This window comes from Erithacus rubecula, assembly GCF_903797595.1.
Source record: "Erithacus rubecula genome assembly, chromosome: 13".
NCBI classification, from domain to species: domain Eukaryota; kingdom Metazoa; phylum Chordata; class Aves; order Passeriformes; family Muscicapidae; genus Erithacus; species Erithacus rubecula.
In genome coordinates, this window is record NC_136665.1 from 14,499,953 (window position 1) to 14,513,894 (window position 13,942).

The 13,942-nt window shown below is 41.4% G+C and overlaps 1 protein-coding gene across 27 annotated transcripts in view; it reads right to left on the reverse strand.

The window, feature by feature from the left end:
• Nucleotides 1–379: 379 nt before the first annotated feature.
• The window catches only part of MAGI1 (membrane associated guanylate kinase, WW and PDZ domain containing 1), a 321,597-nt gene continuing 308,034 nt past the window's right edge, over nucleotides 380–13,942 (reverse strand). For 12 of the 27 annotated variants that reach the window (XM_079317413.1, XM_079317419.1, XM_079317415.1 and 9 more), the window contains 6 exons: nucleotides 12,459–12,662; nucleotides 7,927–8,017; nucleotides 7,748–7,811; nucleotides 6,620–6,766; nucleotides 5,357–5,495; nucleotides 380–1,707 (listed from right to left, as the gene is read on the reverse strand). In XM_079317413.1, the coding sequence (XP_079173539.1) occupies nucleotides 1,010–1,707; nucleotides 5,357–5,495; nucleotides 6,620–6,766; nucleotides 7,748–7,811; nucleotides 7,927–8,017; nucleotides 12,459–12,662 (1,343 nt within the window). In that variant the 3' untranslated portion in view covers nucleotides 380–1,009. Of the gene's footprint in view, nucleotides 1,708–3,297; nucleotides 3,387–5,356; nucleotides 5,496–6,619; nucleotides 6,767–7,747; nucleotides 7,812–7,926; nucleotides 8,018–12,458; nucleotides 12,663–13,942 lie in introns of all 27 variants that reach the window. The other 15 variants (XM_079317410.1, XM_079317416.1, XM_079317395.1 and 12 more) reach the window with 9 other exon arrangements.

Here is a 13,942-nt window from a genome sequence, read left to right on the forward strand (position 1 = left end):
GGAATTTGGCAAAATAAAAGCCCACTGGTTTTGCCTGAGTAGAAGGAATACACCTGCTCCCACCACATTGTGCCTTGTCCCAGAATCCCAATCCCTCCCCTCGATTCCAAGCAGATACACAGTGCCATGCATGCTGGGCTGCTGTCCATGTACAGCTGGGAGATGAGCAGGGCTGCTGCCTCAATGACATTGCATCGTTACGTGTTGCTGAGGCTAATGAGAGCTCAACAGTCCACATTAGCATGTGACACAGGCATGGTGGTGACCAGTCCTTCTGCCTCTGCCATCCTGTCCAGGGGGCCTGAAAGTACAAACTGTTCATGGAACAAACTACAAATTACGTATTGTAAATCGGCTTGTGCTGTGTGGGTTTGGTTGCTTTTTTTTTTTTTTTTATTATTTATTATTATTATAAATATCCTTCATTGAAACAGTAGTCTCTTCAAACAGTCCTTGCAATTTTAGGAACATTTTTCTCTTTGCTTTTTAATTCCTCCAGCAGGAGCGCTCCATTCCTACTGAGATGAACAATTTTCTTCCTTCCCCACCCCCAACCCTTAAAAAATTTTCTACATACAGTGTAGCAGTGAGTCACTAGAGAACAGTCTGGATCAAATTATTCAAACTTGGTCATAAAATCCTTTGCCTATATTATATTACTGGCTACCCCCATTTTCTATATTGGGGAGGGGGGAAAGTAGCCCAATAAAGGAATTATTTTTAAGAAATCTACAAAGAATGTAGAAACAAAATTTTATAATCCTTTAGGACCAACATTTGGCAAGTAATTAAAAAAAAAAAAAGAATACACTGAAAAATACTTTCTTTAATATTATACATCAGGCACAACGCTTATTTTTTTTTTTTTTTTGTCATAAGATTTCATCTGCATAAACGGTCTGTAGGATCAGCAGGTGGCGGATGCCTCGTCGCCTGCGAAAGCCAGGTGGTTCCACTCTCTGCTCTGCTCCCTGGGTGTGGGGAGGCGACAGGGACCCCGGGGAGCCGCTCAGATGCTGAGGTCGGTGCTGCTCTCCTTGTAGGGCCGCCGGCGCTGCTCGGGCGCATGCCTGCGGCTCGCCTCGTGCTTCCAGCCGGGCTCTTCCCTCTCCCGGTGGCCTCGATCCTCCCTGAGCCGCCTGTCGGGCGACCTCTCCCTCCTCCTGTCGGACGACTTGGCCCTTCGCTCGAGGGAGTTCTCTCTTCTCCGCTCAGGGGATCTCCTGGGCTCCGTCAGCCTCTCCAGCGACCGCCGCCGGCGGCCGGGCGACCGCTCTCTGCGCCTCTCGGGAGAGAGCTCTCTCCTCCTCTCCAGCCGCTCCCGCCTCTCCAAAGTGTTGTCAGCACTCCTTGTCCCTTCCCTGCGCTTTTCGGGAGACCTCCTCTTCTGCCCATTCACCACCGCCCTCTCTGGCTGCCTCTCGTGCCTCCTCTCCGGCGACCTCTCCGTCCTCCTGCCTGGCACGTGGTCGTTGGTTTTAGAAGTCCCATTCCAAGTGTGGTGTTCATTGGGATGTCTGCTAAACTCTCTGCTGCCTTTTAGGTCTCTAACGTAAGTCCGCCTGTCCCCATGTTGTGATGATTTGTGAAGGTCTGGTGGATAACTGGACTCCGATGATGGGTGCTGCCGTCGGTCGGATGGCGCGGGTTTCATTTCCGATACATTTTGTGAACCTGTGGCGGGACTGTTCCTGTCACTGATGGGGTCTGAAAGAAAATAACAGCAAAGGGTTTGGTATTGATGCCTTCCGTGCCGCTGTGACACCACTTAGCACTCTTCAGACTTCATTAGTGACAAAAACAAACAACTGTTAAAGCAGTCAGCGAAGGCTAACCGAAGCTTTTGTTAATTTAACTGTGAACAACGAGAGTTACAGGTTAGTACTGGTGCTGCTCTGATCTTAGCCATGTTTTGGTCCAAGCTGATCTCATCTTTATGCTCTTCTGGGCATGGGGCACTTTACATTTTTCCCCAAGCCCAATTCATAATGTTTCGGTTATACTACATTCTTTCCAGTGGAAAAAAAACACATTGTAGGTTCATTGTTGGCTGCTTTTTTTTAATAGCTTCCAATAAAGAGGGCCTTTAAGAAACAATTTTTGTCTTTTAAGACATTATAAAGAACTGCCTTCCAGGTGTGGGAGGCCTCGGTTCAAACAGCAGAAAATGTACAGAAAATAGAATTGATTATTAAGTTTTCACCTTGTAAAATAACATTTTGAAGGTGTGAGAATTAGACTGTAATCATGCCATTTCCATTTCATTTAAGACATAGCTTAATCTCACTTAATTCTGCCATGTTATGTAAAGGGTAGATTTCTTCCTAGGGTAGATTTTGGTTTTGCCACAATGATTCAAACAACGATGACAGTAGTTATGATTTTTTCATATCAAAGCAATGGAAAGATACTGTAATATGCAGGATGGCTTTGATTCAAATCTAATCTCCAGTTCATTATTTTTCATGTACTATTTGAGGTAAAATACAGCTGAGCTGCCTCTGCAAGACAAACTGCAAAGCAGAAGTGGAAAAAGAACATCCAAACTAAGCCCCAGCCCTGCGCTGCAGCTAAGCTACCATTACTCCCATCATTTGTAACGGATGTTTATGAATGATTCATTACAAACATGAAAAACATTAAAGTAGCTGCGCTGCCTTAATGCAAGTGCTGCTTTTATTTGCTTATTGTTTTCTCTCTTGAAGTAACTCCTTCGTGGCAGCTTGGCTGGCATTAGCCACTTCCTTACGCTCGCACCCCAACACCCACCTTGAGGTGGAATGCCCTGATGGCAACGACTGAAAACCCTCACTTTTGGGGATGGATTTTTGTTTTTCTTCCCTCTTTTCCTCCTTTTTGCCTTCCCTCCCATCAAGCCAAACACTCTACATTCCTCCTGCCACCATGCCAAGAGTCCCCCATTTGATGGCATTTCCACTCCCCAGCTTGGGAGGGTCGCTGTTATTGCACGGGCTGTGATTTTTATGAATTCCAAGTGAAACCCATGTTGCAATTCACACGTGGGCAGTTTTGCTCTATTTTTTTCTATTCTCAGGCCTGGGGATGGGACCACACTGCCTTTCTGTGGCTGCAAGCACGTGGCTTGTGGCAACCTGCCTATCACACACGGTACAAGCGAGGTTCAAACATGTCCTGTGGTGTGTGTACTTACAATTCGGGGGACGCAGGGTGTTCAGGATGAATTGCTGTACATATAGAATATAGCGAAGCAGAAAAGCAATGTGAGGGAATTAGGCCACAGCACAAAAACACCTAATATTGATTTTAGCTACAAACCGTAGTTTGATTATGGCCCATAAGGTAGAAGCAAGACTCCCCGAGCTTGTCATTTCTCATACATGCAGCGATATTAGGAGGTATCATCGCTGAGGAAGGAAGAGCCCAGCACCAAGAAAAGTAAGAGAAAGAGAAAGAGAAAAGTAGAAAATTTAGATTCCCTATAATAAAGATGAAAGAAAGAAAAATCTTCATATTTTATCTTAGAATAAAGAAAGTTTATTTTTCCAGTCAGATTGTCTAGGCTTCACCCAAATATAAGGCTGCAAAGACAGCAGTTGTTATTATTGTGACATAAAGAGACATCTAAGAGGTGATTCAATAACCCAGACAACGAGAGCATCCATTCTAAAAGACAGCTGGAACAGCGACACAGAATGTCATAGAAAAAACATTAACAATCAAACAACAACGAAAAATAAAGTCCACCAGAGACCACAACATTAAAAATAAGTACAAAACTCATTACAAAAATATACAGCCTCATAGAGAAGCACGTTCCAATCAAGTCAGAAAAATATTGGAACTTAACATTATTAGAGGAACCATTTGCGACTGCAGCGAACAGAACGAAGAGAGAAAGGAGTCCCAAATGTTACAAGGATATTTTTACAGTAGTGCAACCCCTGTATATTAAATCCTTGCTTAGAGAACGAACGTTTAGTGGTTAGCATTAGCCAAAAGAAAATTGGTGATGGATTTCCATCCTCAGTGCAACAGACATATGCTTTGAGAAGTGAAGCACTTAATTTACAGGGTATTTATGCAGTCTAGCATATGATACAGTACTGTACATCCACAGGAGTATAGGAAAAGACAAAAGTAGAAAGAACATTACAGAATTTCAGTGCCATCATTGAACCTTCTTGTGTGCTATTTATATTACAGAAGTGTAAACCCACAACTTCCATATTGTTAAACACTTCAATTGTTTGTTGGTTATACTCTGAATTGGTCATTTTAAGTTAAATAATGAGCAGACTGAGCAGAAACTCTCAACCATAGTACAGGAAATGAAAATAAAATCGAGTTCATAAATTGTGCAGAAGGGTTTTGTTTCTGGTGTTAGGGCATGGAGAGAATGATAAACACAGAACTTACTGACACAGATATAACCCAAATACGGGGAGGAAAGTATAAAGGACATCCCTTCAATCATCAGTTTCTATAGAAACCTCAAAGACCTTTGGTTGGGAGTAGCCCTCCATCGAGGGCACAATATTTGACAATTATCTCAAATAAATAAGACATAATTATAATATTAAATAGTGTGCTAAGTCAAGCCACCCAGCAATCCAACCTCCAGGAGAAGAAAAGGAAATCTAATGCAATTCTTAGTAAGAAACAAGGACTGACTGTTTCCCCCAAGACAGACACAAGAGCACCTTTTCATAACCTCACCTTTTCAGACCTTACAAATTAACTAGTTGAAACCAGCAGACTGTTTAAGGGGGGAGAAAAGGGCTCAGGAGGCCAAATCAATATATTTTTGCAGTAAAGCTTTTTTTTTTCCCTTCTTTCTCTCAAATAACTTTATAAATATTTACATAAATATTAAGGAAAGGCAAAAATCTCATAAGCCATCTTGGCATTCATGTCTATGGATACAGACAGGAATTAAGAGAAAAACCTAACAAAAAAAAAAATCACTGCTTCAGAATAGCAACTTGGGATCCCAGTTTTTGCATTGATTAGAAGAAGAGACCTATGTGAAACAACAATTCAGCCGCTGAGAAACAGTTTGGCACAGTTCAATGACATTCCTTTTTTGGCTGGACAAGACAATAAGGTTTGTTTTGTTTTGTTTTGCTTTCCTCTCTGATCACCAAAAAATACTGCTATGATGATCTTGCCTTACACTGCGCCCCAAGTCCATGGAAGCAAGCAAAGGATGAAATGTGTAGAAAATTCAGCACAAGCGAGGCAATTATATGTTGCAAAGGTTGGTAAGACACTGGTGAGAAAGGAAAATAAAAAAGAATTCCCGCTTCAGATCTTGAGACAAATATTCATGGAGTGATGCCAGGGAAGAAAGGAATGTTTTCATAGTTTGACCCACCATATTCTGGGACAGAGCCATCTCCACGTTTCAGAAACAGGCGGACCTTGCGGCCACCATTTTTAATCAGTTCGATGGCCCGAGCGTGCTTCATGTTCTTGGTCGTTTCTCCATTGATCTCTAAGATTTCATCACCAATCTGCCAATGCAATAAAGAGACTCTGATTAGAAACAAGTCCCCAGGAGGGTCCCTATCAGCACACTACAAGACAGTGGCCACAGCAAAGCTGGAACAACTATGAATAGGTGAAGTTTAACATGCCCAACTCCTTCCAGTGATCATCCACAGTGCCCACTGTGCAGCAGTCTGGGAGACATAAAAATAATGCATAAAACTTGAGGTATCAAAATATTTCACTTCTGTTCTGCAAAATCACACTGCAATCACTGTATTGCTCAACAGTAAGTGCAGTAATAGCACCAATTAGGTGCTATTTTATTTAATTTGGATTATTTGTAAAGTCTTCAGTCAAAGTGGTTTCTTGTTTCACAGCCTGCTCCAACCAGCATATTCACAGAAGTTTTTCAGGTCTATTTCTAACTTGGATATAGATACCAACTATGAATCAGCAAAGCTGGTTCTGTAAATATATCACTTGTCAGGAGAAGAAAACAGGGCTTGGAAGAGCTTGTCAAAGCATTGATTTTCATAAGGCAGCATTGATTTTGCATCACATTTTCATCAGCAAAAATTTTTGGACCCATATATCTACCCCTAGCACAAAAATTTTGAAAATGCCCTTCACATGACATATCCGGACACAACAATGTATGTGGGAAAGTTTTAATGCATTCTCTAACAGAGGTCCAAGGAGTACATATATCCTGCCAAATTATTTTTTCAGTAGGCATTTTATAACACATGCCCTTGTTATAATGTTTGCCATTTAGCTGATACGGGAAGTTAACAATTAATGTTAATCAGAACCTACATTATAATTTTGTAACCCACGGGCCATAGACACGTTCTGTCCCTTCTCTGCCCACTAGCAGGCAAAGACTGTGGCTGTTTTCACTGCTACATGTATGCCCCTCAGGCTTTAAACAAGAGATCATGTACCAGAGTTTGGAAAGCAAAGTGTTGGAAGCAGGGGGTGAAGTCTTCCACTGGACACGCACTGCTATAGACTGCGCACTGAGCCACAGATGCCATCATCACAAGCAAACAGGAACCACTTTCAGTTCACATTTCATTTAGCTGGCACAGCAGAAGGGAGAGGCAGGGAAGCCAGAGAGGTGGTTTTAAAGTCATTTTGTGCCTACCCTCATTTTCCCACATCTCTCAGCAGGCCCATCCTCAGCGAGCCGCAGCACGTACAGATCCATGTTGTACTCGCGGCCGCCTCGCAGGCTGAAGCCAAACCCTTTGGCTCCTCTTTCCAGCTCAACTGTGTAAAAGTCTTGGTCCTGCTGGAGAGAAGACAACAAATCCCATTGAACAGAAAGTCAAATACTGCTCTGCTCTCATGTTGGAATTATTCAACCAGTATTTTGTTAGTAATCATTAAAAATGGGAAATCAGTTGAATTTTCACACACAGACCAGAATTTGCTGCTTGCTCAGACCCCACTCTGCAGTTTGGGGTTCTGTGGCTGGTGAAGGGCTGCTGAAATTAGTGGGCTTGGCCATGTCCTAAAATGAATTTTTGGGTACCTCTGTTACATGTCCCATAAGGCAGGAGGGAACATTTTGGGAAAGTGATTAAAGGTTCTACCAACCAGGGAAGGCAAGGACAACGTCCCTTCCAGTGCCAGCCTTAGTGCAGTGCCTGATGGCACCTGAGGTGAGCCTGTGCCATGGTGCTGGCTTTTCATGTTGTTACCACATCACTTTTTCCTTTGCAAGAAGCTCAGAAGCCTTTGCATTGTTTTTCTCAAATGCTATTATAGGGATGTTTTGAAGTCTCTAATGGAAGATGTTACTTCTGGGATGGCCAGTGGCAAGGAAGTTAACAGTGAGATAGATAATCTCTCTAATAAGATGCCCTCTGTAGCTGGAACACTCCAGCTATTGCCCCTTATTAAGTTTTCCTCTTTTTTATTCTCTGAATTTACCATTTGCACACAACAATACTTTCTGGAGAGGCCCTTCAAAATAGACAATTCAATAAACAAACACATACATTATTACTGCCCTAAAAATGTCAGCTCTTTTTTTCTTTATTTCTACTCCCTCAAAGTCTCCATGAGAATGTGTTGGAAATGTTTCTCAGCTGAAACAACAGCAACACATATTAAGAAACTAATCAGCAAATTCCTCTTTCTTTTCAACAGACTGAGGGAAAGCAGCTTCTCAGTGGGAATTTTCAAGGGAAATATTTAAGCACAGCCCTCAAGCAGATTGGAAACAACAGTCTGTGGTAAGCAAAACAATTAGAGAGGTACTCCTTACCTGTGCTGCCTGGGGTGGTTTGAAATCAAACTGGGATTCCTGCTTTGGTTTGGTGTTGTTCCTGCTGTAATGAATGAGAAGAAGAGAGGAAAAATACAGCTCATGGGATGTGAAAGTGATGAAGAAGTAACTGAAGAGAGAGCACATCAAGATGCCCTCCTCAAGGAAAACAATCTGACCTGGTCTCCTGTGGTATTTGCTGAGGAGTATGTGTGGTTGTGATTGTAGCAATTTTTTCTGCATTGGTCAATAAAGTAGCATTGGAGGATTCTGCAAAATAGATTTTGTTTTTATTATGAGGGAAGACCATTGGCTATTCACTGAAAGAAAAAAAGAGTTTTGCAAAAGCATTTCACTCAAAAGCATCATTAAATTGTTTTTATAGAACTGGAGATAGGATCAAATTTCTTAATTCCCCAAATTAATATAGTAGGTATGCACATGAAACTGTACACTCAACTGGAAAATGAAAAAAAAAATTAAATTAGGAAATCTGGATTGGAAAACCCCCTGACTATTATACACATTAATGAAGACTCACTTGTAGATGGATTGAACAATGTTTGGTATATTGTCTAAGGACATGAATTCCAATCAATTAAGTCTCTAAATATTGTAGGTTGGGTGGATTAATTTTATAGTAACTATAAATATTCCAGGTATTATAAGTTTGTCAGTCCTTTCTCCATCAGAAACTGCAATATCTAATAGAATTGAGATGTGGCTCTTAACAATATTCCAAGATGATATTCTGTGTGGCTAAACCCCAAACTTACTGAAATCTTTCTTTGAAATACAACCCTCAGCACTGAAAGCAGGAATGTGGAGCCACCTGTACCAAATGCATCAATAACTCTGGGTGTTCTTACAAAAGGGTGCACTGAGACAATACAGGGAGCAGGAGTAACTTCTAAGCTGAATTAGTGCCATGGTAAAGGGCTCTCAGCCTGACATCAGTCTGTTCAAATTGCAGATTTCTTTAGGCCTGGAAGGAGGGGCTCCAAGGAGAGATCCTGTTTCCTGCTTCCCACAACTGAGATGGGAGCAGGTGAAAAGTGACTACATAGATGTCCCTCACAGCATGGCAGGGCAAAATATTCCCCTTGTCATTCTGGAGCTGCATCACAGACTTCAGCAGCACCAGAGGTAACCCCAAACTCACTTAGAATTCTGCCTAAAATTAAGGTCATGTCAATGCCATTACCTGAATATTAGCAACACAGACCTGGAACTCTTCTGTATTGAACTCAACATATTTCCACAACTACATATTGTACCAGTCCTGAACTGATATTAGTACTGAAGAGTTTCAAATGCTGAATTGCACCAGAAGCTAGCAGTTTCTGAAACACCCTTCTTCTCCCATGGGAGTTAGACTCCAGCAGAAGTCTCAGTGGTACTCCATGTACCTTAATGGTGCCTAACCACACAAAATGTTCAATAGTTATGTTGGTTGCACTGGGAGAATGATGGGCAGAATCAGCATAAACACCCACTCATCAGACATGGCATTCCCAGATAAAGCCACTGCAGTGGCAGGCACCTGCTCCTTTGAGACCCCCTCCTTGTGTCCATACCCACTGTATCCAGGAGGGAATCACAGACTGGAAGCAACTACAAAATGCTGACCATGATCCACCTTTCAACACCAAAATCTAAACTGAATACACAGCCACTAAGACAACAGTGACAAAAACTGGATGGAAACATCTGGGTTTCCAACATAAAACTACAAGGCCTTCTACCCTGCCCTTGTTTGCCTCTTGAGCTACAGGAAGCCACTAATTCATTTTACTGGCTATGGAGAAATCTGCCATTGTTAAACAGAGTCCAGCTGTAATGCAAAATTGCAGCAATGGAAGGGTTTTTGCCTAAATTAAGATGTGGTGGTCATGGGCTTATTAGGTCCTGGGAGTTTAACTTACTTCATGGATTTATATTAATTCTGGAGAAGTTTAAATAAGGGGAAGATTTCCTTTCTGCATGTCAAGGGAAATTCAGGAAAAGGGATGGAGAAAAAGAAGAACCACTGAAGCAGATGGGTGCAACAAGAACACAGCTCCTTTGCCTGCAGTGCTGTGCCCAAGTTAACATGCCCAAACCCTCAGCAGATGGAGCTGAAACATCTTCCAGACCAGAGCTGGCTTGTGTCCAGTGGCTCAGAGAGCAAGAGAGGCTCCTGGGTCTGCACCTCTCAGCATGGGCATGACCAAAACACACCCTTGTGATGATGTGCCACTGGTAGCTGGTTTGTGTAAGGAGATGTCCCTATGTGTAGTTACACTGTTGGGGTTTAAGAAAAAATTCTGTTTATTTTGTAAAGACTCCTTGATGTTAAAATCTGTCTCCTACATAAGAAAGCCCCAAAACATGGTTAAGTGTTCTGTATTCACCCAGAACAAAAGCCTCTGAAATCCTCCACAAATATTTGGAGAGCAGATGAAGATGGGCTTCAAAGAGAATGCAAGATTCCTACCCTTTAGTAGGTCACACTAATAATACCAAGCAGAGCAACAACACATCTTTGGTACAGATGTATCTTCACACCACTGTGCTGCATCTATCTTTAGCCCACCCTCTCCCATGAGTCAGGAGTTGTGCATAATTTTGCCAGTGTTTTAGACACTTCTTGAGGACACATGCCAGCCACCATGCAAAACTGGAACAGAATATAGCAAAAATTAGCTTTAGTACAATTATAATTGCGTGTTCTAAACCCCACATATTTCATTGATTCCTTGCCCTGCTCTGCCCTAAAACTCTGTCACCAATTACATGCCTAATCTAAGCTTGTCCTGTTCCAGCATTCTGTATCCTTGAATCTGCTGCAAGTGGGGTAAAGCATCACTTCATTGCAAATACAATCCTGCAGTTGTCTGTGGCAATTAACTTGTGCAAGACTTATTACAAAGCAAAAACTCTTGGTGTTTTTAATAATGTTAGAAGAGATTAGCAGTGTGAGTTTATTGTGAGTCTTGTGATGCACCTCAGCTTCATGTTTATCTGATGAGTGGCTTCTGATTTATGCTCCCCCCTCCTTGAAGCACACAGGCCATTTATATTTGCCAAAAAAGCACTCAAAAAGGAACAAAAGAAAACAACAAATCAAGAAAAGCATACAAAGACATCAAAAAGAAAACAACACTGAGACTAATTTCTTGTATCTCATGGGGTTTTAGAGCAAACCTCTTAGAGATTTTGAGAGTGTTGGGTCTTACTGGCTTTAGGAAAATAAATGCAGGTAATATTATGCAAAGTTGGCATCTGACTTGGAATTTCAAAGTGACAGTAAATAAAAAGACTTAAAGCCTGAATTTCTATAAAAGCAACCCAAAAGAACACATCTTCTCCAGGAATATTTGATGCCAATCACAGGTACATGTTTCCCTAACCTAAGCAATTTACATGATATTTGGGACACATAATTGCATGAGCAAGACTGGCTCAGCATTTATGCCAGGAGGTTATATTCTTAAAAAATTCTTAAATCATTCAGAAGTTGCTTATTTCTCAGATGGTTTTACTTTTTTAGAAAAAAAAAGCCCTTTATTTATTTAAAGATTCACCTTCCTTTTTATCAGACACTAAAATACAGGTATAATGAACAATTCTTTTCTCAGTTTATCTTCCAAAACAGGCATGCACAGGCCAGCTGAGATGTTAGCTTGATTCACAGCCATTTTATTATTCATGAACACCCTATTTGCTCCAAGCAGCAGAGGATTATATATACTACTTGACCTGGTACCCACTAGACAGTAGGAAAATAAAACTTTTGTGTAAAACAGATGTAATTTATAACCAGATCATTTCTCATCCTGGTCTGTGTGGAGCAATGTGGAAAGGTTTTTGCCCAACAAGCTCTCATTTTGAACCCATCCATGGCAGAGAAGCACAATAAACTAAGAAAATATTTAGAATTTAGAACTACAGCAGTTTTACTTCTGCTGCAGATACTTTACCAGGTTTCTGATCAGTTCCTATCTGGGGATCAAGCTTGAGATTAATTTAATGGAATTTATATATGACATGGATCCTTACTTTTATTAAATACTTTGGTGACCTGAAATCAGCACCAAGTGTCAACTTATTATTAGGGAACCTGCACTTGCTCTCTCTCATCTGAAACACTGAGATCCTGTCTATGGTAACTCTTAAAATGCAGCTTCAGAACCATCACCATTTAAGCAGTCATTTAAAAATGTACTGAGCTCACTCCCAAAGCGACTTACCCAGAATAAAAGCAAATCTGCTTTTAAAACAGCTTAAAACATTTTGAAGTGTTTATCTCTTTCTGTGATCTCTTTGCTCTATAGCCTGCTCTTGTCTATACAAAGCTTCAGGAATCCCACATACTAACAAGTGATTCCCAAATATTCTAAAGCTGCATTATGAAGCTAAGAATCAAACCAAAGCCTATCGAGAGATCCATCAAATTTATGGTTGAACATTTTAAGCAGATACACGGAATGCAATATTCTTTTTTTTTAATATTGAATCAGCGCCTCCCTGTTAAAAACCAATCATCTCTACAAAAAAAACCCTAAAAAATTAAAGCTCTGGGAAGACTCACAACCTCCCTGACTGCTAACTCCCAAAGTGGGAGCAGAAATGGAGTCCTCCATGACTTTGCAGCTCCAAGGGACAGCAAAAGGGAACAGAAGCAAGAAGAGGATGAGGCAAGAGAGCAGGGAATTTACAGATACTTTACCATCTCCTGGGATGATGCGCAGGGTGACGGTGTTTCCCGCTTCCTTAATGAGGTTGACGATGTCTGAGTGCGACTTGTTGGTGATGGAGCACCCATTGACGGCCAAGATCCGGTCCCCTACTTTCAGCTTTCCACAGCGGTCGGCGGGGCTCCCTTCAATTATCCGACCTATTTTGTGAGGCATGGCCACACATGCATTTCCCGCTTTTGTATCGGTTTGGGGGTTTTGTTTTGGTTTGGTTTTGGTTTGGTGGTTTGTTTTTTTTTTTAAATTGTTTACGTATGTGGGAATATGGTGAAGGGGAAAAGGAAAAAAAGGGTTGAAAAGGGAAAGAGAAGGTTAAGGGTTAATTAATTAATGCATCAAGCAAAAGTTATTATAGGATAGCTTTGCTGCCAGTGTTCAAAACATTGGCAATCAACTAGTTGAGTGCACAACACTTTACTTCTTCCACAAAAAGGTGTTTTGTTAATCCCTCAAAACTCTCCCCAGGTGGATTTCTGTTAATAAATGGTGCAATTTTTATTGACAACTGCACTTAGCAGCATAACCCAAATCTGATTTCGTTTTTGAAGAAAAAAATTGAATCTGTTTGTAGAAAACTCAACTTTTCTCCTCCAAGATTACATCAGTGTCAGCCACTCTAGTCCTTCTCTAAGCCAACTGCTGTTCGAGCTTCTGCCAATGTTTTGTTCTTTCTCAGTTTAGAAAGATAAAATCCTTCTAGGCCTAGGAGGGAGTGTGGCTCCCTTTCTACCACACAGACCCACTCTATCAGCGCTGCATGGGGAAGCAACATGAACGATTTTCTTCCATTGTGAATAAAGGTACTACCAGGGAAGGCACAGGACCACTACAGATGGGCCAAGACTGACAGAGGTAACCTGTTTGGTGCTGGCACCCACCTCAGCCCCTACTAACCCTTCCTCTTTTATGATCTTAGATGGCACCAGGTGGGAACAAAGAAGGAATAAGGTTCTCCTCACTCAAATACCTCTAAAACCACACACAAAACCATTGAGATGTCTGACACACAGAGCAAGAGCACTTTAGGATGAATGTGTTCTGGAGACAAAATTCTCCTCCTGTTCCATGCAGTTGTTTTGTTTCAAAAACAAAGGGTTGTCCATGAAATGCAGAATTGGAACACAGGGAATACACAACATCAGATAGATACAGTGAGCTTTTTTATAGCTCCTTTATGTGGGCAAGAGGCCTTGGAGCACACAGCACATGGTTAAAGCCATGGGGGACACAGAGTGGTCATCTCACACTTTTCATCCACAATACATTCACCCTCAAGATGCACTTTCCCATCTCTACTGTAGTCTTTATTTGATTAGTAGTTTTAGAGATACACACACACGACAACACTAGAAAGACCATAAAGAGAAAAGGCTAAGACAAGGATATGTGAGGTTGGAAAGATGCAATGAAAACTGACAGAAAGTGTTAATATTAGTTACAAACATTAGGGAGATTT